The sequence below is a fragment of the Pongo pygmaeus genome, chromosome 19 (genome assembly GCF_028885625.2).
Source record: "Pongo pygmaeus isolate AG05252 chromosome 19, NHGRI_mPonPyg2-v2.0_pri, whole genome shotgun sequence".
Lineage (NCBI taxonomy): Eukaryota > Metazoa > Chordata > Mammalia > Primates > Hominidae > Pongo > Pongo pygmaeus.
This window is the reverse complement of record NC_072392.2, coordinates 52,554,642-52,578,482: the sequence shown is the minus strand read 5'-3', so window position 1 is coordinate 52,578,482 and position 23,841 is coordinate 52,554,642. Positions and strand designations below refer to the sequence as shown.

At 42.6% G+C, this 23,841-nt stretch overlaps 2 protein-coding genes across 8 annotated transcripts in view; one reads left to right on the top strand and one right to left on the bottom strand.

The window, feature by feature from the left end:
- The window catches only part of LOC129017574 (polycomb protein SUZ12-like), a 66,521-nt gene extending 65,369 nt beyond the window's left edge, over window positions 1-1,152 (bottom strand). Inside the window, 1 exon segment of the mRNA XM_054458201.2 lies at window positions 656-1,152. Coding sequence (XP_054314176.2) covers window positions 656-899 — 244 coding nt within the window. The 5' untranslated portion in view covers window positions 900-1,152.
- On the top strand, window positions 1,090-23,841 carry LOC129016584 (ribosomal protein S6 kinase beta-1-like). Of its 7 annotated transcripts, XM_063655437.1 has the most exons (12): window positions 1,090-1,362; window positions 1,508-1,554; window positions 4,515-4,572; window positions 6,018-6,145; window positions 8,573-8,663; window positions 8,846-8,957; window positions 9,585-9,692; window positions 10,816-10,893; window positions 12,563-12,759; window positions 15,736-15,843; window positions 23,101-23,221; window positions 23,750-23,841. In XM_063655437.1, the coding sequence occupies exons 3-9, from the start codon at window positions 4,529-4,531 to the stop codon at window positions 12,644-12,646; spliced, it is 645 nt and encodes a 214-aa protein (XP_063511507.1). In that variant the 5' UTR covers window positions 1,090-1,362; window positions 1,508-1,554; window positions 4,515-4,528; the 3' UTR covers window positions 12,647-12,759; window positions 15,736-15,843; window positions 23,101-23,221; window positions 23,750-23,841. The 7 variants fall into 7 exon arrangements, 1 of the variants encoding a protein (XP_063511507.1); XR_010124505.1 differs by lacking the exons at window positions 6,018-6,145; window positions 12,563-12,759 and having other exon boundaries at window positions 1,092-1,362; window positions 8,846-8,940; window positions 10,572-10,893; XR_010124504.1 differs by lacking the exons at window positions 6,018-6,145; window positions 12,563-12,759 and adding an exon at window positions 10,572-10,634 and having other exon boundaries at window positions 1,092-1,362; window positions 8,846-9,692.

Genomic DNA, 23,841 nt, shown 5'->3' with positions numbered 1-23,841 from the left:
TAGAAACAGAAATTGACGCAAGAAAATGTTCTGTAAGCCGAGGAGAAAAAGCAGAATTCCGGGGTCGTCTCCAGAGAAGATGCTTGACCACTCTCTGGCTCAGTTTACATATCCACAAAATGGGTGGACAGATTTGAAGGGTTTTAAGCATCCAAAGGTGCCATATGAACCTGCAGCACCAAGTTAGCGCGAAGGCATTTCAGACTAAGGACAATTTCTTCGGTTCCACTGCACTCACCCCTTCACTGGCTTCATTTTGCCCCTCAAAAGCTACAACCGAAACCCCTGTATTTCTAGAGTCCGAAAGGCATGAAAGAAAACAAGAACCAGTCTCGGGATGTGACTGCGGCTCAGTTCAACTGCTACCTCCTCATCTAAAAGCCGCCTGCTCTGAACGTGGGGCCCCAGTCCCGAGCCTCTTGCGTCAATCTTGGGGGAGTCAAGAACCTACCCGGACCCTCTTTTCCAGCTCTCCCAAGGCCCTAGACTCCGGATCCCCTGGAGACGTAATCTCCGAAAGGGGGACATCCCCTCAATTCCTCCCTCCACTACCACACAAGTGGACTCCCGAGGAGGAAGGGGGCCCAGCAGAGTGTCCCATCCCCGGTGTTGGCAGAGTGGGTCTTCCTGCCCTCAAAGCCTCGCACACACTCACTCTCAAAGGCCTGGAGGAAAAGCTCGTGGTCAGCCTGGACGTGCTCCATTTTCGGCTTCTTCACCGGTAACGCCGCGGAGGAGGAGGAGGCCGAGTAACTGCCACCGCCTCCACAGCCCCCGCCGCCGGATTTGCCGCCCGAAGCCGTCGCCGCCGCCGCCGAACCCCCGAAGCCGCCTCCCCCGGACCCCGCGCTGGGCCCCGAGCCGCCCCCTCCACCACCGCCGTGCTTCTGAGGCGCCATCGCGGTTCCTGCCTCCTCCCCCCGCCAGCTACCCGCCGGGCGGCCCCGGAGAGTAAGCGCCTGCAATACCAACCGCTCGCCCCAGCAGGCTCCGGCGGACCGAGGGGGGAAGGAGGAGAGAGGGGAGGAGAGGGGAAGGGAAGAGAGGAGGAGAGAAGGAAAGGAAAGAGGGAAAAAAAAGCGTCTCCTCAGAGCCCGGCTCCGCTTCGGAGGCCGCTCACCCTACCCTGGCCTTGCTCCGCCCATTTCCCCCGTCCGGCGCTCTGAGTGGCCGGCGGGAGCGCGCGCCGCCGGGCCGCCCAGCCCGTTGGCCCGCGGATTCCCCCGTCAGTCACGCGGAGGCGCTTCTCGCGGAGGCGCGGCTTGGTTGGCCCGTGCGCGCTGCCGATCGCGGGCCCGGCCGCCTCTTTGAACTGAATTCGCGGAAAAATTAGGGGTCGGAGCGGCCTTCCTGCTGGCCCCGGTGCGTTGTGGGGAGAGAAGGACCCAGCGAGCGGTTTAGGGAGTCTAGATCCTTAGTTTTTTGCCCCCAAACACCGTAAGAGTGGTCAGAGAGGTAAACTGGTTGAGAAGTACTTACATACACTCTTCTCTTCTTGATTTTGCAGTAACATGTAACATGGAACAGAAAGGTGCAGAATGGAGCAACTTTTTTGTGAGTACTGCCATTGGAAAAACTTTTTTTTTTTTTTTTTTTTTTTTTGGTGAAGATGGAGTTTTACTCTTCTTGCCCAGGCTGGAGCACAGAGGCGTGATCTCAGCTCATCACAACCTGCGCCTCCCAGGTTCAAGCGATTCTCCTGCCTGGGCCTCCCATTTAGCTGTGATTACAGGCATGCGCCACCACACCGGGCTATGTTTTTGTATTTTCAGTAGAGCTGGGCTTTCACCATGTTGGCCAGGCTGGTCTTGAACTCCTGACCTCAGGTGATCTGCCCGCCTTGGCCTTCCCAAGTGCTGAGATTACAGGTGTGGGCCACCATGCCGTCCTAGAAAAACTTTATTTTGACATAATTTCATACTTAAAACGTTTTAAGAGTAGTATAAAGAATTCCTATGCCAGGCTCAGTGGCTCATGTCTGTAATCCTAGCACTTTGGGAGGCCAAGGCAGGTGGATCATGAGGTCAGGAGTTTGAGACCAGTCTGGCCAACATAGTGAAACTCTGTCTCTACTAAAAATAGAAAAGTTAGCCGGGCATGGTGGTGTGCTCCTGTAATCCCAGCTACTCGGGAGGCTGAGGCAGGAGAATCGCTTGAACCTGGGAGGTGGAGGTTGTGGTGAGCAAAGATCGCACCACTATACTCCAACCTGGGCAACAGAGCGAGACTCAGTCACGAAAAAAAGAAAGAATTCCTATGTATCTCTCACCTGGATTCCCCAAATGTCACCATTTCACCACATTTATTTTGTTTTATCCTTCTATGTATATGTATATATGTGTATACATATATACACGCACGCATACATAATTTTTTGAACTGTTTGAGAGTGATACAGACATGATTTCCCTTTACCCCTAAAATTTCAGTGTATGTTTTCTTTCTTTTTTGTTTGTTTGTTTGAGATGGAGTATCACTCTCTCGCCCAGACTGGAGTGCAGTGGCGCAATCTCGGGCTCACTACAACCTCTGCCTGTCGAGTAGCTGGGATTGCACGCATCCACCACCACGCCCGGCTAATTTTTGTATTTTTAGTAGAGATGGGGTTTCACCACGTTGACCAGGCTGGTCTCGAACTCCTGACCTTAGGTGATCTGCCCGCCTCAGCCTCCCAAAGTGCTGGGATGACAGGTGTGAGCCACTGCACCCAGCCTATTCAGTGTATATTTTCCAAAATCAAGGACAGTGTCTTACATAACTATACTAAAATGATCAGAAATAGGAAGTTGACATTGATGCAATTATAACTCTCCTTAGTTTCCTTTAATCTGGAACATTTCCTCAGTCTTTCTTTGACTTTCACGATGTTGATATTTTTGATTAGCACAGGCCAGTGAGTTTGTAGAATGCTTTGGGTTTAGCTGATGTTTCCTTAGTATTAGATTCAGGTTATGCAATTTTGGCAGGACCACTGAAGTGACATTGTGTCCCCTTAATGCATCAGATTAAGAGGTACATGATATTTATATCTTTGTCCTATTACTTGTGATGTTAACTTCGGTCACATGTATAAGGTGGTGTCTGCCGATTTTTTCCCTGGTGACATTTTTGCCTTTGTAATTAATAAGTATCTTTTGAGGAGATACTTTGAGATTATTTAAATATCTTCCATCAGACTTTCATGTTCAGTTTTGTTGTTGTTGTTGTTTTCTGAGACGGAGTCTCACTCTGTCGCCCAGGCTGGATTGCAGTGGTGGGATCTCAGCTCACTGCAACCTACACCTCCCAGGTTCAAGTGATTCTCCTGCCTCAGCCTCCCGGGTAGCTGGGATGACAGGCAGGCACCACCACACCCAGCTAATGTTTTTAGTTTTAGTAGAGATGGGCTTTTGCCATGATGGCCAGGCTGGTCTTGAACCCCTGACCTCAGGTGATCTGCCTGCCTTGGCCTCCCAAAGTGCTGGGATTACAGGCGTGAGCCACTGCGCCCGGCCCACATTCAGTTTTGACATCCATTGATTCTTGCCTGCAACAATTAGTTGTGATGTTTGCCAAGTAATTTTTCTTACTCCATCATGCCTTCTTCATTTATTACTTGGCATTCTGCTGTAATAAGGAACTTTCTCTTCTTCCCCATTTAAAAAATTTATGTATTCATTTATTTATGTCATTGTGGACTTAGGGATTCTGATATCATTTGATGTGATGTAACCTTTCATTATCATTATTTATTTTGATACTCAAATTGTGCCATGTTTTTTACTAGGCCACTGCCAGGTTCATTCTGTTTATTTAAGGGTTCTGAAAATACAAAATATGAGCATTCACTAAAATTAGGGAGGGTGATTTAATTGTAGACTATCATTTTTCCACTTACGGGTAAAATGTTAAAGGGTCTTTAATCAAGATTTTTTATTTTAACCTCACGTCTGGAATCTACAAATATTTCAAAGTTTGTAGATATAACACCTGGAATTCCAAGCCGGTTCTAGTTTTTAAACACGTGTGTTACAGAAGAATAAGAATGCTACTAAAAATAGAATCCTGAGGACTTAGTTTTAAAACCTATAATTTTTAGGATTTGTTTTTCATTTTTAAGGGGATGATGTCTTTTAATTATGGTTAGAAGGAAAGCACAAACTCTCTTATTAGAAGTGGGTTGGAAATAAACATTGTTTTATTTCTTTTTTTTCCTTTTTTTTTTTGAGATGGAGTCTCGCTCTGTCACCCAGGCTTAAGTGCAGTGGCACGATCTCGGCTCACTGCAAGCTCCATCTCCTGGGTTCCCGCAATTCTCCTGCCTCAGCCTCCCCAGTAGCTGGGACTACAGGCACCCGCCACCACGCCCGGCTAATTTTTTGTGTTTTTAGTAGAGATGGGGTTTCACCGTGGTCTCGATCTCCTGACCTCGTGATCTGCCCGCCTCGGCCTCCCAAAGTGCTGGGATTACAAGCGTGAGCCACTGCGCCTGGCCATATTGTTTTATTTCTAATGTTTTTTTCTTTTTTTTACAGGAGGAGAACTATTTATGCAGTTAGAAAGAGAGGGAATATTTATGGAAGACACTGCCTGGTAAGTGAACTTTTTGTGGTTGCATAGATTCAGGTAATTACAAGCAAAGCCCCATTCCCACTATGGGCAGCCACATGATTCAGTAAATTGAGCTGGAGCCAGTCACTCACTCAGGACCTCAAGGGGAAGAAGCAGTTTTGGGACTGGGCAGCTATGGAGGTCACATCATTCCTTTGCCCTTAGGCTTGAGTGGAACGCTCTTCACACCAGTTGCTCCTAACAGAACCATTCTCATTGCTGCTTTCTTTCCTTGAATTGGTAAGCTGCCTGCCTTGGCTGTGGGTGAGTGTGGTTTTCCAGTGAACCTTTATGTGTGGAGCAATGGAAATTATCAGAAATCATCTCTTTTTTTTAGGCTTTCTGTTTCTCAAGGTGCAGTCTTAGGGAGGTGATAAGCCGGGGCATATCATCTGTGGATTGATTATATAGTCAGGATGGGATTTACCCTCCTATTTCTAAACATGTCATCTGCTTCAAATTAAAAATATGCACATCCTTTTGTGAAGCAACAATATTGGGTCACAATAAATCAGTTTATCCTACACATTAATTTAATAGAAAACAACACTTAAATGTTTTTTTCTACCTTAATTACCAAAACTGCATTCCATTGTTTAATTTCAGGCCTTTTCTAACGCAGAAGCTGCATTGAAGAGCCTTAGGGATGAAGTGCCCTTTTTTGGAGGAGGCTCACTGAGCCGTGTTGGAGGCTGTGTTTGTGGTCGTGCTGGCTGTGAAACTGCCTCAGTCCTCTGGGACACACCCTCTCCATCCTGGAGTAATCTGCAGGATTGCAACATTGTTATGCAGCCAGTATTGCAGCGCCTTGTGCTTTTCGAATCCAGACAGGGTGGATTCAGCCCTTTATTCTTTTGAGGTAGATAAATTTGAGTGTCACACAGTTTATAGTTGTGGGCTGGCTGACAGGAGGGATGGCAGATACTGTGGGCCTAAGCTGTCTATAAATATGTAGCTGTATTAAGTAAGGGATGAGTGGGCTTCTAAGGGTCAGGTTATAAGACACCTTTTGAAATCAAGACTTGATCTCTGAGAATCATTAAGTTCCTATTTCCTATGGGATTTTAAAGTTGAGGGTGGATGGGAGAAATTTGCTTTGAAATGATTGACTATTAGCTTAATTCCTACACAGACAGAACAAAACATGACCAATGGCCGTTTAGCATATTCCGGACATCTTTGCAATTTTAGCAGTATGTTCTAAGGGCAAAATAAAGCACTTCATAGTTTCACTAAAATGAGTGAAACATAAATGTCCCCATGCCTTTTGGCAGCATCCTATGCTATCTCTTTTTCCCATACATCCCCCTACCCCACTAATTTGGTCTTTGGTGCATGTCTGTTTCTTTCCAGGAATTTTGCTCCATACATAAACTGCTTTGGATAGATTACACTTTTTAGTTTTATTAAATCACTTTTGTTTCCAGCTTTTACTTGGCAGAAATCTCCATGGCTTTGGGGCATTTACGTCTAAAGGGGATCATCTACAGAGACCTGAAGCCGGAGAATATCATGCTTAATCACCAAGTGGAGACATACCGTAAACAATTCTATAGTAAATAATCATCTTAAAATCCTCCCACACAGGTCGTGGCCATTTTCAAAGCCCCATACTCATCTCTCTATTTTGTATATTTCCTCCCTCAGAATTCATGGCATCATAGTACTTGGTGATGTTTTAAGTCTTTAGGTAATTACGCTTGGTGAGAGTAACAGAAGTTGAGGATAATAGTCGCTCAACTGCCTTTTTTAGTTTAATCCTTACTCTTTATAGTTTTTAATGTTTTTGGAATCCTTACATCAAATGTTGTGTAATGTTTTAGACTGTAAAAGCCAGTGTAAACATTAATTTTGGCTTGTTACTTAAATTGAAAAGTGAATCTTAATTATACAAGTTGAGTTTTAATAATGAGAATATGTAAATATTGGCTGGGCACAGTGGCTCACACCTGTAATCCCAGCACTTTGGGAAGCTGAGGCAGGCGGATCACCTGAGGTCAGGAGTTCAAGATGCCTGGCCAACATGGTGAAACCCCATCTCTACAAAAATACAAAAAAAAAAAAAAAAGTAGCCGGGCATGATGGTGGGTGCCTGTAATCCCGGCTACTCAGGAGGCTGAGGTGGGAGAATCGCCTGAACCCAGGAGGCGAAAGTTGCAGTGAGCCAATATCACAACATTGCACTCCAGCCTGGGTGACAGAGGGAGACTCCATCTCAAAAAAAAAAAAAGAAAAAAAGAAAGAAAGAAAAAGAAAATATGCAAATTTTAGAAGCTATGCTTCTTACAGTAGGTTTTATTAATGCTGGAAAAAGGATTGAAATTGAACCAAAGTATTTGATAAAACTTTGGGAATATGATGTTTAGTACGCATCAGGTTACTCTTTTTTTTTTGAGATGGGGGTCTCACTCTGTCACCCAGGCTGGAATACAGTGGCATGATTATAGCTCACTGCAACCTCCACCTCCCAGGCTCAAGTGATCCTCCCACCCCAGTCCCTCAAGTAGCTGGGGCCACTGTGGCACACCACCACGCCTAGCTAATTTTTGGTATTTTTTGTAGAAATGGGGTTTCATCATGTTGCCCAGGGTGGTCTCAAACTCCTGAGCTCAGTTGATCTGCCTGCCTTGGCTTCCCAAATTGCTGGGATTACAGGCATAACCCACCTCCCCCACTGCCAGAATCAGTTTATTCTTGCTGTTTGTTTGCAACAACAAACATAAACATCAGAGAGACTAATAATCTTTACAGCTATAGATATAGCATATTGAGCCTTGACTGCAACTGCATGCTGCTACAGACAGCTCAACTTATGCTAATCTGGGCTGTGGGTAGACTTGGCAATTCACTCGTACCCCAAAGGAGCAACCAGCTGACCCAGGGTATCTAGAAAGTGGTAGCAGCTGCTAATCCTTAGATGTCTACGGAATAATCCATGAGGTAGTTAATTGTTTCAAACTCTTAGAAAATGATGTATGAACAACCGAGGCTCATATAAACATTCCAGATTATACTCCTCCACCCACCTTTTTTTTTTAAGGAGAAATGATATACTTAACTGAATATATCAAGGGAATCAGTGTCTCTTCCTTCCTCTCATCAACACCTCCTCACTCCCCAAAACCTGGATTCTGATGTGAATTCTAAGTCACAGGATAGAATAGGGGAGCGATAGAATAGTTAACTTCTTTGATTTATAAGGTTGAGTGTATCAGATGGTTCTGTGAAAATAAAGGCCATACTTATTCTGTATCAGAGTGTAGTATATGTTTACATTTGAATCAATAGGTCATTGTGCCTTTTCTGTGAAATGAACCTCAAATACTAGAGTCCCTGAGACTGTTGAACCACTTGTTATGACAGTCCAGTAAAGAAAACTAAACTTGAACTGAAATGATCTTTGTATAAGGTGGTAAGTTTTTTACTTTCTGGGTCAGCAATGATTGATTCATACTATCTAGCAATTTTATTTCTTTCCCCTAATTAGCAGCATTGGGTAGAATGAGCTACCTTGTTATAGTGACTTTCTGAGACCATTTTAAGAACTCTTCACAGTTCACTGTGATAAAAGCTATATATTTGAAGTACTATCTCACACCTTTGTTTAAAAAGGACAGAATATCTTTATTAGGGTCTGTGTACTTAAACTAGACTTCATAAAACAGGATTTTTCTTTTTCAGGATGGTAGAGGATTCTGCGTATACTTAAAGCTAGGGCCTTAAACAGGTTATTTCACTTTTTTTTCTATCTTTATTTTCTCTTTACTAGAGAGATTATATCATTGGCAAAAGGTGACTTTGCCCTAGCCTTAAACAGTTAGCATCCCATTTTATGGATGGTACCTTGTTCTTGACATCTGCAAGAAAAGTTTGAGGCAAGGAAAGTTAAATGGAAGGATAGACTAAGGTGTTATATGACATGTTCAAACACTGCACATACTTGGAATTCTGAGAATAATCATGCTGTAATCTTTCATTGTAGGTCATGTGAAACTAACAGACTTTGGACTACGCAAAGAATCTATTCATGATGGAACAGTCACACACACGTTTTGTGGAACAATAAAATACATGTGAGCTGCATGTTAAACATAATTGGTTTGGGGGTAATAGCTAATTTTACCTGTTTTAAGGAATAGTACCTGTTTTCTGTAGCCTCATTGACTCTGTATATTGTTTTTAAAATTCTAATTCAGATGAATTAGAATTCATCTAATTAGATGCATTTTTAAGCATATTATTTTCCTCATTGTAGGGCCCCTGAAATCTTGATGAGAAGTGGCCACAATCGTGCTGTGGATTGGTGGAGTTTGGGAGCATTCATGTATGACATGCTGACTGGAGCAGTAGGTGCACAGTTAAAAGCTGTGTGTATTATGGTCTGTGCTGAGTCACTGTAGCAAGAGACCTGTCCTGTGCTTTCTGAAAATGTTACCAGTGGAGTTTTCAAAGCCCAAAGATTTGTTATTAGCAGTTTAACACTAATAATGCTGTATGATTATATGGGATCTCATACTTTCAGAAACATTTTCATTTAAATGATCTATGTCATAGCAGGCCTGTGAAATAGATGTTGAACAGATAATGCCCTTATTTTATAAATGGAGAAATTGAAGCATAAAATCACATGGCTCACTTATTATCACACAGCAAGTTAACGGTGGAAACACAGGCTTCCTTCCAGGACACTGCTACTTCCTCTGTCCTGTTGCTTAAAAACTGCACGTCTGCCGGGCACTGTGGTGCATGCCTGTAGCCCGAGCTACTCAGGAGGCTGAGGCGGGAGGATCATTTGAGCTAAGGATTATTAATAGAATCTAGCCTTGACAACATAGCAAGACCCTGTCTCTAAAACAAAATAAAGGTCTTTAGCAGTTAGCCCATTTCACAGCATACATTTCTGATCTCCATGCATAACTAATTCAGGAAATAGATATTGTTATTTAAAATTTGTTTCGTTATACTAATATTTTTCAGTTGTCTTCTACTCTTAGCCCCCATTTACTGGGGAGAATAGAAAGAAAACAATTGACAACATCCTCAAATGTAAACTCAATTTGCCTCCCTACCTCACACAAGAAGCCAGAGGTCTGCTTAAAAAGGTAAGGTTCTTAAATGGTCACTGACACTGTAAGATTCAATGACTAGGATTTAACTAGATAGAATTTAATGTATATTTTGAATAATATATATTGAACCAAAAATGTCTTTAAATTTTGAAGGCAAAGTACAGATTTGTTTAACGACTTTCTTTTCATATTCTTTTTTTTAATTTTTTTTTTTTGAGACGGAGTCTCACTCTGTCGCCCAGGCTAGAGTGCAGTGGTGCCATCTTGGCTCACTGCAACCTCAGTCCCCCAGGTCCAAGCGATTCTCCTGCCTCAGCCTCTCGAGTAGCTGGGATTACAGGCGCCCACCACCACGCCCAGCTAATTTTTGTATTTTTAATAGAGACAGGATTTTACCATGTTGGTCAGGCTGGTCTGGAACACCTGACCTCAGGTGATCCACCTGCCTTGGCCTCTCAAAGTGCTGGGATTACAGACCCTTAAACAATTTTTCAGCAGTAATTAGTAAACTATATATTTTTTTCTTTTCTTTTTTTTCTGAGATGGAGTCTTACTCTATCGTCCAGGCTGGAATGCAATGGCATGATCTTGGCTCACTGCAACCTCCGCCTCCCAGGTTCAAGTGATTCTCCTGCCTCAGTCTCCCTAGTAGCTGGGATTACAGGCATGCTCCATCATGCCTGGCTAATTTTTGTATTTTTAGTAGAGAAGGGGTTTCACCATGTTGGCCAGGCTGGTCTCGAACTCCCAACCTCAGGTGATCCACCTGCCTCAGCCTCCCAAAGTGCTGAGATTATAGGCATGAGCCACCGTGCCCAGCCAATAAACTATATTTTCTCAAGGCAAAGTAGACAAGCAAAGTCTAAAAAGGAAAAAAATCAGTTTGACTAAGGTTCTTTATCCTCTTTAAAGCTGCTGAAAAGAAATGCTGCTTCTCATCTGTGAGCTGGTCCTGGGGACGCTGGAGAAGTGCAAGTAGAGATTGGCATGTTTGCTGTTTTGTGGGGAAGATAATGCTAGTTTTATGTATTTCTGACGGTTATATGTAGTTGCTTATAAGTTTAGCTTATTTTGTGACTTGTAACTTCAAAAAGGTGATTATCAATCCAGCAAAGTCTATTCCCCCCAACGTTTCTTTCTGCTTTTTTTCCCCTAGGCTCATCCATTCTTTAGACACATTAACTGGGAAAAATTTCTGGCTCAAAAGGTGGAGCCCCCTTTTAAACCTCTGTTGGTAAGTATACATGAAAGCGTATAATTGGGTGCAGTGGCTCACGCCTGTAATCCCCAAACTTTAAAGGGCCGAGGTGGGAGGATTGTTTGAAGCCAGGAGTTCAAGACCAGCATAGGCAACGCAACAAGACTCCATCTCTACAAAACATTTAAAAGTTAGCTGGGTGTGGTGGCTTGTGCCTGTAAGTCCCAGCTACTTGCCAGGCTGAGGCAGGAAGATTGCTTGAGATTGTTTTAGAATAAGAAAAATCTCGGCCGGGCGCAGTGGCTCAGGCCTGTAATCCCAGCACTTTGGGAGGCCGAGGTGGGCAGATCACGAGGTCAGGAGATCGAGACCATCCTGGCTAACACAGTGAAACCCCGTCTCTACTAAAAATACAAAAAATTAGCCGGGCGCGGTGGTGGGCGCCTGTAGTCCCAGCTGCTCCGGAGGCTGAGGCAGGAGAATGGCGTGAACCCGGGAGGTGGAGCTTGCAGTGAGCCGAGATTGTGCCACTGCACCCCAGCCTGGGCGACAGAGCAAGACTCTGTCTCAAAAAAAAAAAAGAAAAGAAAAATCTCAGAGCAGACAGAAACATTTTTTTTATTAGCAGTTCAAAGATCTCTGGTTTATCCTCTCTTCAGCATCTTTGTTTTTATTTTTTATTTATTTTATTTATTTTTTTTTCTGAGACGGAGTCTCGCTCTGTCGCCCAGGCTGGAGTGCAGTGGCGCGATCTCGGTTCACTGCAGGCTCTGCCTCCCGGGTTCACGCCATTCTCCTGCCTCAGCCTCCCGAGTAGCTGGGACTACAGGTGCCCGCCACCACGCCCGGCTAATTTTTTGTATTTTTAGTAGAGACGGGGTTTCACCGTGTTAGCCAGGATGGTCTCGATTTCCTGACCTCGTGATCTGTCCGCCTCGGCCTTCGAAAGTGCTGCGATTACAGGCGTGAGCCACCGCGCCCGGCCTGTTTATTTTATTTTGAGACAGGGTCTCACTCTGTCACTCAGGAAGGAGTGCAGTAGCACGATCACAGTTCAATGCAGCCTTGACCTCCCCAGGCTCAGGTGATTCTCCCACCTCAGCTTCCCGAATATCTGCGACTACGGACATGTGTCACCATGCCTGGCTAATTTTTTTGTATTTTTTGTAGAAACGGGGTTTCGCCATGTTGCCCAGGCTGGTCTCGAACTCCTGGGCTCAAGTGATCCACTCACCTCAGCCTCTCAAAGTGCTGGGATTACAGGTGTGAGCTTCTGCACCCAGCCAAGCATCTTTTATTTTTGTACTATCTTTTAAAGAACTAAAACCAGTGGCAATTGACTGTATTAGATATTCTTAAGTCAGTTACCTAAGACAATTAAATATTTCAGGTAGTTGGGACTTTTCTTTTTTTGGTTTGTTTTATTTTGCTTAATTTAACTATTTTAAATATGATTCTCTGGGAATTTTTTCTTCAAAATATAGAATATGTGTGCATTAGTTTGCTAGGCTTGCTGCAACAAAGTACCACAAACCGTGGGGCTTAGACAACAGAAATTTATTATCTCATAGATCTGGAGACTAGAAACTCTAGATCACGTTGTTAGAGTTGGTTTCTTTGACTACTGTGAGAAACTGTATGTTCCATGCCTCTCCCCTGGCATCTGGTGGTTTGCTGGTAATCTTTGTCATTCTTTGGCTTGTAGGTGCATCACCCGGATCTCTGCCTTCATGTTCACATGGTGTTCTACCTGTGTGCATATCTGTGGCCAAATTTCCCCTTTTTATAAGGATACCAGGCATATTGGATTAGGGTTCCTCTCTACTCCAGTAGGACCTCATCTTCACTAATTACATCTGCAATAACCCTTTCCAAATAAGGTCACATTCTGAGGAACTAGAGGTTAGAATTTCAACATATGAAATTTTTTGGGGGTGGGTAAGGCACATGATTCAACCCATAACAATATGTTTATGAGTAAATGAGTTAGTGTGTTATTGTCTTTCTGCCACCTCAGAATCTGAGAAAACACAGTTTCTTTTTCCATTCTTTGGGCTGTAGGTGGAGAAGGAGGAGGATGATGATGGTGATTATTTTTTGGTCATGGAGCATAATGTGACCCACTTTTAAAAACAATAAACAATTGTAAGGAGGATAACTGTCATACACCTACTGCCCAGCTTAAAAATAATTAGATCATCTTGTTTAAACATAACTGTCATCCCGTCATCACACCTAAGAAGCTGACACTTTCCCCAGTTTTTTTTTTCCTCTTTTTTTTTTGAGATAGGGTCTTTCTCTGTTGCCCAGGCTGGAGTGCAGTGGCATGATAGCGGCTCATGGCAGCCTCAACTTCCGAGGCTCAAGGGATCCTCCCATATAGCTGGGACCACAGGGGTGCATCACCACATCCAATTTTTTGAATTTTTCTAGAGATGAGGTCTCCCTGTGTTGCCCCACCTAATTTTTTTTGTTGTTGTTGTTCCATTCTTTTTTTTTTTTTCTCCTGTTTGTAAGGATTTAATCAAGGTCTGTATGTAGTTTGGTTACTATGTCTCTTAGGTCTCTTTTCATTTATAGATTCCCCTCTTGATTTATTGAAGAAACGGGGTCATTTGTCCTGTAGAATTCTCAAATTTTGATTTTGCTGATATTATCCCCAGAGTATCATTGACCATGTTCATCTGTTCCCCAAATTTGCAAAAACTGGTAGTTAAATTTAGGTGGTTGATCTGATTCAGATTAAACTCTCAATATTGCATATGCTTTGATCAGGAGGCATAATGTGTACTTGTGTGTGTGTATGTGTGTTTTTTTTAGTGATGTTCGTGGTCACTGCCTGTGTCAGCATTTCACTACCAGGGTAATCTGGCAATGTCTGGAGACACACTGATTGTCGCAGCTTGGGGGAGGGAATGCTATAGGTACCTTCAGGGGTAAGAGTCAGCACAGCACAGCCCCCTACAGCAAAGTGTTAATAGGCCTAACATGTCAGTAGCCCTGAGGTTGAGAAACTCTGGCCTACTTTTATAATTTCATCAGGTGTTTGTGAAATGGTCTTATTTTGTTATTTCTTCTTTCTTTGTTAGCTAGAATTCTTTCATAAAGAGAAACTCTTTGATCAGTTAGTTACCCAAGGTACAGTTCATACAGGAAAGGCAGGATGTATGTTTGATTCTTTCCTAGTTTTCAAAATAGTGAATTAGTTCCCTAGCATCTTCCAAAATTGACCAATGAAATTTGTGTGTGTGTTTTTTTCTTTTTCAGTATATTATGAACTTACACGTTTTAACATATTTGTGTTTCATTTCATTGCAGTTATTTTTATTTTATTTTTATTTATTCATTTATTGTTTTGAGGCAGGGTCTTACTCTGTCACCCAAGCTGTAGTGCAGTGGTATAATCTCTGCCCACTGCAGCCTTGACGTCCCGGCCTCCAGCAATCCTCCCACCTCACCCTCTTGAGTAGCTGGGACCACAGGTACACCACCATGCCCAGCTAATTTTTGTGTTTCTGGTAGAGACGGGGTTTTGCCATGTTCACCAGGCTGGTCTTCAAATCCTGAGCACAAAAGCAATCCACCTGCCTCTGCCTCCCAAAGTGTTGGGATGATAGGCGTGAGCCACCGCACCTGGCAGTTATTTTTATTGATGCTCATTTTTTCCCTTCGTTGAATGCTGGGTGCAGTGAATGCTGGGTGCATCTTCATGTTGGGTTCTGAGTCCTTTTGACATGAGCACATTGTCTGGTGTTGTGTGAGAGAGCAAAATAAGGAAACTGGTGTTCTATGCTTACCTTGTACATTTTCCCCACACTTGGAATCAGCCATTCCTCCAGGGAGTGCAGGTTCACAGTCTGGGCTCCAAGAGAATTATAAGGTCAGTGTGGTCATCTTTTACTATTAAGTCAGATATTCTAAATTATTATTTACTTCCTACATTTGGCCCAAGAGTCTAACCAGATATTTTGGGAAAGAGAGAAGGAATTAAACAAATAAATCTCATGGTTACAACTGAAGTGATAACTATACTTTCACAAGGAACTATAACATAACCCATGCGGAATAGAAAATTATTTTTGCTCCTTTAGATTTCAAAAGGAATGAAATAAGCTGTGGGAAGAAATTTTAACTGGAGCATCTTACCAGTATTATTCATGTTTTAACTCTGCTTCGTAGTTTTTCAGGTTTATTACAAACCTGCAGTAGCCAACTGAATTAATTATCTCTAAACAGGGATTTAGCCAGTGGACTAGGCACACTGAAGCTTTGTGAGAGGGGAAATTGATATTCACATTTTTTCCAGCTTGTTTTGAGCTCGATATATTCTTTTTTTTTTTTTTAATTGAGACAGACTCTCGCACTGTCACCTGGGCTGGTGTGCAGTGGCATGATCTCTGCTTGCTGCAAGCTCTGCCTCCCAGGTTCAAGCAATTCCCCTGCCTCAGCCTCCCGAGTAGCTAGGGTTACAGGCACCCGCCACCACGCCCGGCTGATGTTTTGTATTTTTAGTAGAGAGGGGGTTTTGCTATATTGGCCAGGCTGGTCTCGAACTCCTGACCTCATGATCTGCCCGCCTCAGCCTCCCAAAGTGCTGGGATTACAGGCGTAAGCCACCATGTCTAGTCGATATATTCACAGTTTTAATAGGAATAACAGTGTACTAAAATCTATTTTAGTGCATGTTTAAGATTTGAAGATGTAATTTGACTCAGTACTTTCCACTTGCATTTTTTTCTTCATTCTGTGCCTGCTAAGACTGTTCTAATACTTTATTATAGTTAACCCCTGTGAAAAGAGCTCCCAGAGCTTACAGTGCATTTGATTGATGTCGTATAGACTATTCATTATTTTCTAAATTATTTTGTTTGTGTAAAGCAATCTGAAGAGGATGTAAGTCAGTTTGATTCCAAGTTTACACGTCAGACACCTGTCGACAGCCCAGATGACGCAGCTCTCAGTGAAAGTGCCAATCAGGTCTTTCTGGTAAGTGAAAGAATTTCCATGTAGTCATGGGAAATTTTAAGTATGAGGATGGGCTCTTCGATAAGTAAATTCAGTTTGCTTGCTTTGCAGCTCACGTAGGTCACCTGGCCCACTTTTTTTTTTTAAATAAGCCATGCTCTTATAACTTATTGATACCTACAAAATTGATTTTCATAATCCAACATTTTATTTTAGCAATTAGAGTGGGAATGTACAATTCTTTGAAGAGTATGATTCCCTTTTTTGGTTGGGCCACAGACTTAAAATGATGTTTGGCTTAGCATCTCAACCAAAAATTAAGTTATAGCAGTGGGAGAGAAAAACCTCACTAACTACATGTATTTTATTCCTGAAAGAGCTATAGATCTCACCTTGTAGTCCAGGCTGGGTGTAGGGTGTAGTGGTGTGATCACAGTTCACTACAGCCTTGACCTCCCAGGCTGAAGTGATCCACCCATTTCAGCCTCGTGAGTACCTGGACTACAGGCGTGTGCCACATCCAGCTAATTTTTTATTTTTTTTTGTAGAGACAGAGTCTCACTATTTTACTCCTGGACTCAAGCTATCTTCCCACCTCGGCTTCCCAAAGTGCCAAAATTATAGGCATGAGCCATCATTCATGGCCCTATTTTTGGTACTCTTAACATAAGTAGGGGATTTTTTTTTTTTTTTGAGACTGAGTCTTAGTCTGTCGTCAGGCTGGAGTGCAGTGGCGCGATCTCAGCTCACTGCAGTCTCTGCCTCCTGGGTTCAAGTGATTGTCCTGCCTCAGCCCCCTGAGTAGCTGGGACTACAGGCGCCTGCCACCACGCGCAGTTAATTTTTGTATTTTTAGTAGAGACAGGGCTTCACCATGCTGGCCAGGATGGTCTCAATTTCTTGACCTTATGATCCACCTGCCTTGGCCTCCCAAAGTGCTGGGATTACAGGCATGAGCCACCGCGCCCGGCCAAGTAGGGGATTTTTTAAAACTAATTGTGAATATTTGACATCAAATTATATTGGTTCGTATGTAATAGTGAATTCTCATTGTAGAAATATCTGTATAGATTTATAGCTTGTCTCCTCAGAAAAGTAAAGGTTTTAGATATTGGCCAACAGAAATGATGGATTTATATCAGATGACCATCAATGCATACATACTATTTTGCTTAAATATCATATATGTTTGTTTATTTTATTACTGTACTTATATGTCACATGAACCATTATCTCATTTTGTATCCTTTTTTTTCTTTTGTCATTCCTTTTTGGACTACCTCTAGGGAGAATAGAATATGGGGACAACAATTGTTTGGGAGTGTTTTTTTCCCTCTTTTTGAGTTCACTGGATTTGTCACTAACTTAATTCTATGCTTTTCTTCCCCACACTGCTCACTACGTAACACAAGTAGTGTTGTATCTTGAATGGGATGGGAAATAAGCTCTAAAGTTAGCGTGGGGTTGGGACATGGTGGCTCACGCCTATAACCTTGAGGTCAGGAGTTTGAGACCAGCCTGGCCCACATGGTGAAACCCCATCTCTACCAAAAATACAAAAATTAGCCGGGTGTGGTGGCATGTACCTGTGGTACCAACTACTTGGGAGGCTGAGGCAGGAGAATGACTTGAACCCGAGAGGCAGAGGTTGCAGGAGCCAAGATCGTGCCACTGCACTCCAGTCTGGGCGACAGAGTGAGTGAGACTCTGTATCAAAAAAAAAATTAATTAAAAAAATAAAATTGGCATGGAATGCAAAAGTTGTGTATAGTACAGTATGGTTTCAAGTAAACAACACTGAATAGTAATAATCCTATAAATTAGTAATATAGAGCACGTAGGCAAAATATAATCTTACAGTATTAATTACATAAGAGATAAAAGATGAGTGAGTGCATGCATGTTTTTAAATTCAAGTTTGATGTGTGCATGATCAAAGTTACGGCATCTCTGTTAGTAAAATCTTAGGTTCAGTTAGGGAAGTGAGCATGAATCACTTTAATTTTGGCTTTTTTTCTCTCTCATGTACTACTGACGTGGAATTTATACCTTTGATTTAACATAGAGACCTTTTTGTCAATTGAACATTGCAGAATTTCAACTTATGTGACAGTTTTTCCCCCACAAAATAGAAGCATTTTATTTAGCTACCAAGAAATCCGAAGTTGTGGTGGTAAACGTGAGATATTGAAGCTTTCATTGCCAGTTAAAGTATTGTTGAGCTTTTCACAATTACTTAAATTGGCTATAACTGATGAATAGAGCAACTCATGTGTTAGGTTGTAGCCAGAATTCTGTACATAAAGTGGGTCTCTTTAAACATTAGTTAAAAAAGTAGGCCGGGCACAGTGGCTCATGCCTGTAATCCCAGCACTTTGAGAGGCTGAAGTGGGTGGATCACAAGGTCAGGAGTTCCGGAACAGCCTGGCCAATATGGTGAAACCCCATCTCTACTAAAAATACAAATATTAGCCAAGTGTGGTGGCACACATCTGTAATTCCATCTACTCGGGAGGCTGAGGCAGGAGAATCACCTGAAACTGGGAGGTGGCAGTTGCAGTGAGCCAAGATCGTGCCAATGCACTCCAGCCTGAGCAACAGAGTGAGACTCTGTCTCAAAAAAAAAAAAAAAAAAACTACATACATAAGAAGAGAATATGCATTAAAAAAATCAGCAGAGCCTCACATTCAAGGATTTTCTACACAAGAAACCATTCCTAAAATATGTGCTTGGAATTACTAAGGTTTCTCTTGCAAACATTTTAATAACACCTCATTCTTTAGGGGTGTGGTTATATATGTCATGTTATTAGATCTTTACAGCAACTCTCCTGGGTAAAGCGGTTATTATTAGGTCATTTTATAGAAGGAAAAACAATCAGTACTTTTTTTTTGCTTTACTTCAGTAGCTATTGCCTCCTTCAATTTGACATTTCAATCCTGGCATATAGTGGGGGGCTCAACAAATATTTGTTGGAGGAATGCCATTTAAAATACAATGATTGGATAGGAGAATATTTGAGGGCATTAGCATTTTTTAAAAGCCAAAAAAAATTACAATTGGACTTATGAGATTTTGATTTTTTTGTATATTTTCTTTTAAAAAATAAGCTTCTCTAGGCTGGGCTTGGTGGCTCATGCCTGTAATCCCAGCAGTTTGGGAGGCTGAGGCAGGTGGATCACCTGAGGTCAGGAATTTGAGACCAGCCTGGCCAACATGGTGAAAACCCGTCTCTACTAAAAATACAAAAATTAGCTGGCCGTTGTGGCACACACCTGTAATCCCAGCTACTAGGGAGGCTGAGGCAGGAAAATCGCTTGAACCCAGGAGGCGGATGTTGCAGTGAGCCGAGATCACACCACTGCACTCCAGCCTGGGTGACAGAGCAAGACTCTGTCTCAAAAATAAATAAATAAAGCATATAAATAAATAAATAAGCTTCTCTTTTGGCTTCTTCCAATGTAGTCTCTTTGAGTAGGAAGAAACTGTTATGATTTAAACTAGTAAATTCTTTTTTTTTTTTTTTTTTGAGATGGAGTCTCGCTCTTATTGCCCAGGCTGGAGTTCAGTGGCGTGAACTTGGCTCACTGCAACCTCTGCTGCCTGGGTTCAAGTGATTCTCCTGCCTCAGCCTCCCAAGTAGCTGGGATTACAGGTGCCTGCCATCACACCTGGCTAATTTTTGTAGTTTTAGTACAGATGGGGTTTCACCATCTTGGCCAGGCTGGTCTTGAACTCCTGGTCTCGATCTGCTGACCTATATCTGCCCGCCTCGGCTTCCCAAAGTGCTGGGATTACAGGTGTGAGCCATTACGCCCGGTCGACAGGTAAATTCTTATATCAAAAACCTGAGTTAGACTTGGTCCCTGGAGCTGTTTTCCATCCCTAAAAAGATGATGTCAAGCTATCATGTATAATAAATAACAACTCAATTGACCACATATTTTCCTTTAAGCCTAATGATGAAATAATATTATAATGAAATACTTAGAAGTTTTAAGGGAAAAAATCCCTTAAGTCATTAAATTAAAATTTAAACCAAAACAATAACTTCACTGTTTTAGGATGAAATTGGCATATGAAAGGTTTGATAGTGAACGACAGTAAGATTAACCTACTACAGCATTTGCCTTTAGCTTTTACTGAGTAATACCTGAAGCTATCATAAATGTGCAAATGAAGACATTATTTATTGTATTACTGCTGAGATTAATATTGTCTTTTTCAGATTTCTAAAACATTACAACAAATGCACACATGAGGGCGCTCTCATCAGCCAGATATGGAGAGGGTAGGCATTTGTTGACTGTTAAGTCAAAACTAGTTCTATACTTTTACTGATGGAAAAATCAAGGTCCACCAAAGAGGTTATGATTCTACATGAGTTATTCTCTAGAGGAAATAAATTGGATATTAGAATTTTAAAAAGATTGAACAGAAATCCCTGTCAGTGAATTTATGCTGGAGAATTTTGACTCTTATCTCAGCAACTCCTTATCGAAAATCTTTACCCATGCCATGATATAATTTATCTTCAATCTTAAATGAGCTTGATAATAGTGTTTATAAGATGTAGGAGAAACAGTTAATTAGAATATTTATTTTTATGAACTTTTGCTCTATAAAATTATAAAATGTTAATTGTGCTTCATGTATTTTTTATTTTATTATTTTTTTTTGAGACGGAGTCTCGCTGTGTCACCCAGGCTGCAGTGCAGTGGCGTGGTCTCAGCTCACTGCAACCTCTGCCTCCCAGGTTCAAGTGATTCTCCTGCCTCAGCCTCCCAAGTAGCTGGGACTACAGGCACGTGCCACCACGCCTGGCTAATTTTGGTATTTTTAGTAGAGACGGGGTTTCGCCATGTTGGCCAGGGTGGTCTCGAACTCCTGACCTCAAGTGATCTGCCCGCCTTGGCCTCCCAAAGTGCTAGGATTATAGGTGTGAGCCACCAACACCTGGCCCATTTATACTTAAGGCTGATTCTCAACTGATTTGGGTAAAATACTTAGTCTTTCCCCATCTCTGACATAATTCCTAGTTTGTCCTTTGGCTTTCCTATATATATAAAGCTGCCAGGCTGCTTGCAGATTTTCCAGGGAAGAAGTCCCATAAACACTCACAAAGATTTTATTAGGGAGAAGCTATGATGGGCATATAGAATGTAGATTTTTTTAATTTAAAAATCAGTATGGGCCGGGCGCGGTGGCTCACACCTGTAATCCCAGCACTTTGGGTGGCCGAGGCGGGCGGATCACGAGGTCAGCAGATCGAGACCATCCTGGCTAACACGGTGAAACCCCGTCTCTACTAAAAATACAAAAAATTAGCTGGGCGCAGTGGCAGGCGCCTGTAGTCCCAGCTACTCCGGAGGCTGAGAAAGGAGAATGGTGTGAACCCGGGAGACGGAGCTTGCAGTCAGCGGAGATTGCACCACTGCACTCCAGCCTGGGCGACAGAGCGAAGACTGTATCTCAAAAAAAAAAAAAAAAAAACTGTATGTAGAGCTGGGCACGGTGGTGTGTGCTTATTAGCCCAGCCACTGGGGAGGCTGAGGCAGGAGAAGCCCTTGAGCCCAAGAGTTCAAGACTAGCCTGGGCAACACAGTGAGACCCTCATCTCAAAAAATGTAAAATAAAATAAAGTATTGCAATATTTATTATATAGGCAAATTTTTTTCAACTTAAGTACTACCCTCATCAAGGGAAGATTTGTTTGATTAGATCCCCACACAGGCTGGCCACTTCCTCATTTCTACTTTTTCTTTTCTTTTTGAGATGGAGTTTTGCTCTTGTTGCCCAGGCCGGAGTGCAATGGCGCGATCTTGGCTCACTGCAACCTCCTCCTCCCGGGTTCAAGCTATTCTCCTGCCTCAGCCTCCCGAGTAGCTGGGATTACGGGCACCTGCCTCCACACCAGGCTAATGTTTCTATTTTTAGTAGAGACGGGGTTTCTCCATGTTGGCCAGGTTGGTCTCAAACTCTTGAGTTCAAGCGATCTACCTGCCTCGGCCTCACAAAGTGTTGGAATTACAGGTGTGAGCCACCGCGCCCAGCCTCATTTCTACTTTTTCAAAGAAGTCAATTTTCTTTAAAAAATAAACTCTTTTGGCCACGCGGTGGCTCATTCCTGCAACCCTAGCACTTTGGGAAGCAGAGGCAGATGGATCGCTTGAACTCAGGAGTTCAAGACCAGCCTGGCCAACATGGTGAAACCCTGTCTCTACAAAAAATTAGCTGGATGCAGTGGCATGTGCCTGTAGTCCCAGCTACTCGGGAGGCTGAGGCAAGAGAATCACTTGAGTCCAGGAGGCAGAAGTTGCAGTGAACTGAGATCATGCCATTGCACTCCAGCCTGGCTGATGGGAGTAAAACCCTGTCCCAGATAGAGAAATAAATAAACTCTTATTTTAAAAAAAAATGCAAATCATGAAACAAAACAAAACCCAGGGCTCTGAATGAAAGATCTCTCCTTTAGGGGGCTAGGTGATGGAAAAGAAAATATATCATGAATTTCATGTTCTCAGGTTGTCTTCATTAATGATATATGTATATATATTTCCATTGAAGACATAGATATGCATTTGATCACCTACATTTGTTTGTATTTTGAGTCATAAATTAAGGCATTTCCTGTTCAGAAAGCACCTGACAATCTTATGATAAAAAACATGGAGTTTTAAAATCACAAATGCAAATAACAAGTTGGGCACAGTGGCTCATGTCTGTAATCTTAGCTCTTTGGGAGACCAAGGTGGGTAGACTGTTTGAGTTCAAGAGTTTGAGACCAGCCTGGGTACAATGGAGTAATCCTGTCTTTACAAAAAATAAAAAATTAGTGGGGCACGGTGGCATGTGCCTGTAGTCCCAGATACTCAGGAGGCTAAGGTGGGAGGAGCGCTTGAGCCCAGGACGTCGAGGCTTATGTGAGCTGTGGTCGCACCACTGCACTCCAGCCTGGGTGACAGAGTGAGACCCTATCTCAAAAAAAAGGAGTGGAAATAACAGATGACCTTACAAACGTCAAAAGTTACATCTTTATTTATAATGTTTTGTCTATATTTACTGAAATATATTAGACAAGTAAAAAATGTAACAGTATGCATATGGCTTTAACTTGGCCCTGCCCAGTACTCTGCCCTCATCTCTTTTCCTTCCCACTGAGTCCTTCCACATTAGCCACACCACAGCAAACCTGACAAGCTTCTGCCTGAAATAGCACCATTGCACTTCTCTTCCCTCTGCCTGAAACATTCTTTTTTTTTTTTTTTTTTAATGAGATGGAGTCTCACTCTCTCGCCAGACTGGAGTGCAACGGCACGATCTCAGCTCACTGCAACCTCCACCTCCCTGGTTCAAGCAATTCTCCTGCCTCAGCCTCCCGAGTAGCTGGGATTACAGGTATGCGCCACCATGCCCGGCTAATTTTGTATTTTTAGTAGAGATGGGGTTTCTCCATGTTGGTCAGGCTAGTCTCAAACTCCCGACCGCAGGTGATCTGCCCGCCTTGGCCTCCCAAAGTGCTGGGATTACAGGCGTGAGCCCCTGAGCCTGGCCACCACAATCAATTTTAGAATATTTTCATTTCTCCCAAAAAAGAAATCCCATACCTATGAGCAGTCACTCCCCATTTCCTCCATCCCTCAGTCCTAGGCAACCGCTAATTTACTTTCTTTTAGGATAGGATTTGCCTATTTGGACATTTCATATAAATGGAACCACACAATTTGTGGTCTTTTGTGACTGGCTTCTTTCAAGTAACCTAATGTTTTCAAGGTTCATTCATGTTATAGCATGTGTCAGTACTTCTTTCCTTTTGTTTTTTTATGGCTCAATAATATTCCATTGTAGGAATATAATACATTTCATTTATCTGTTTTATCACTTTTTTTTTTTTTTTTTGAAATGGAGTCTCTGTCTGTCATTCAGGCTGGAGTACGGTGGTGTGATCTTGGCTCACTGCAGCCTCCGCCTCCTGGATTCAAGCCATTCACCTGCCTCAGCCTCCCAAGTAGCTGGGA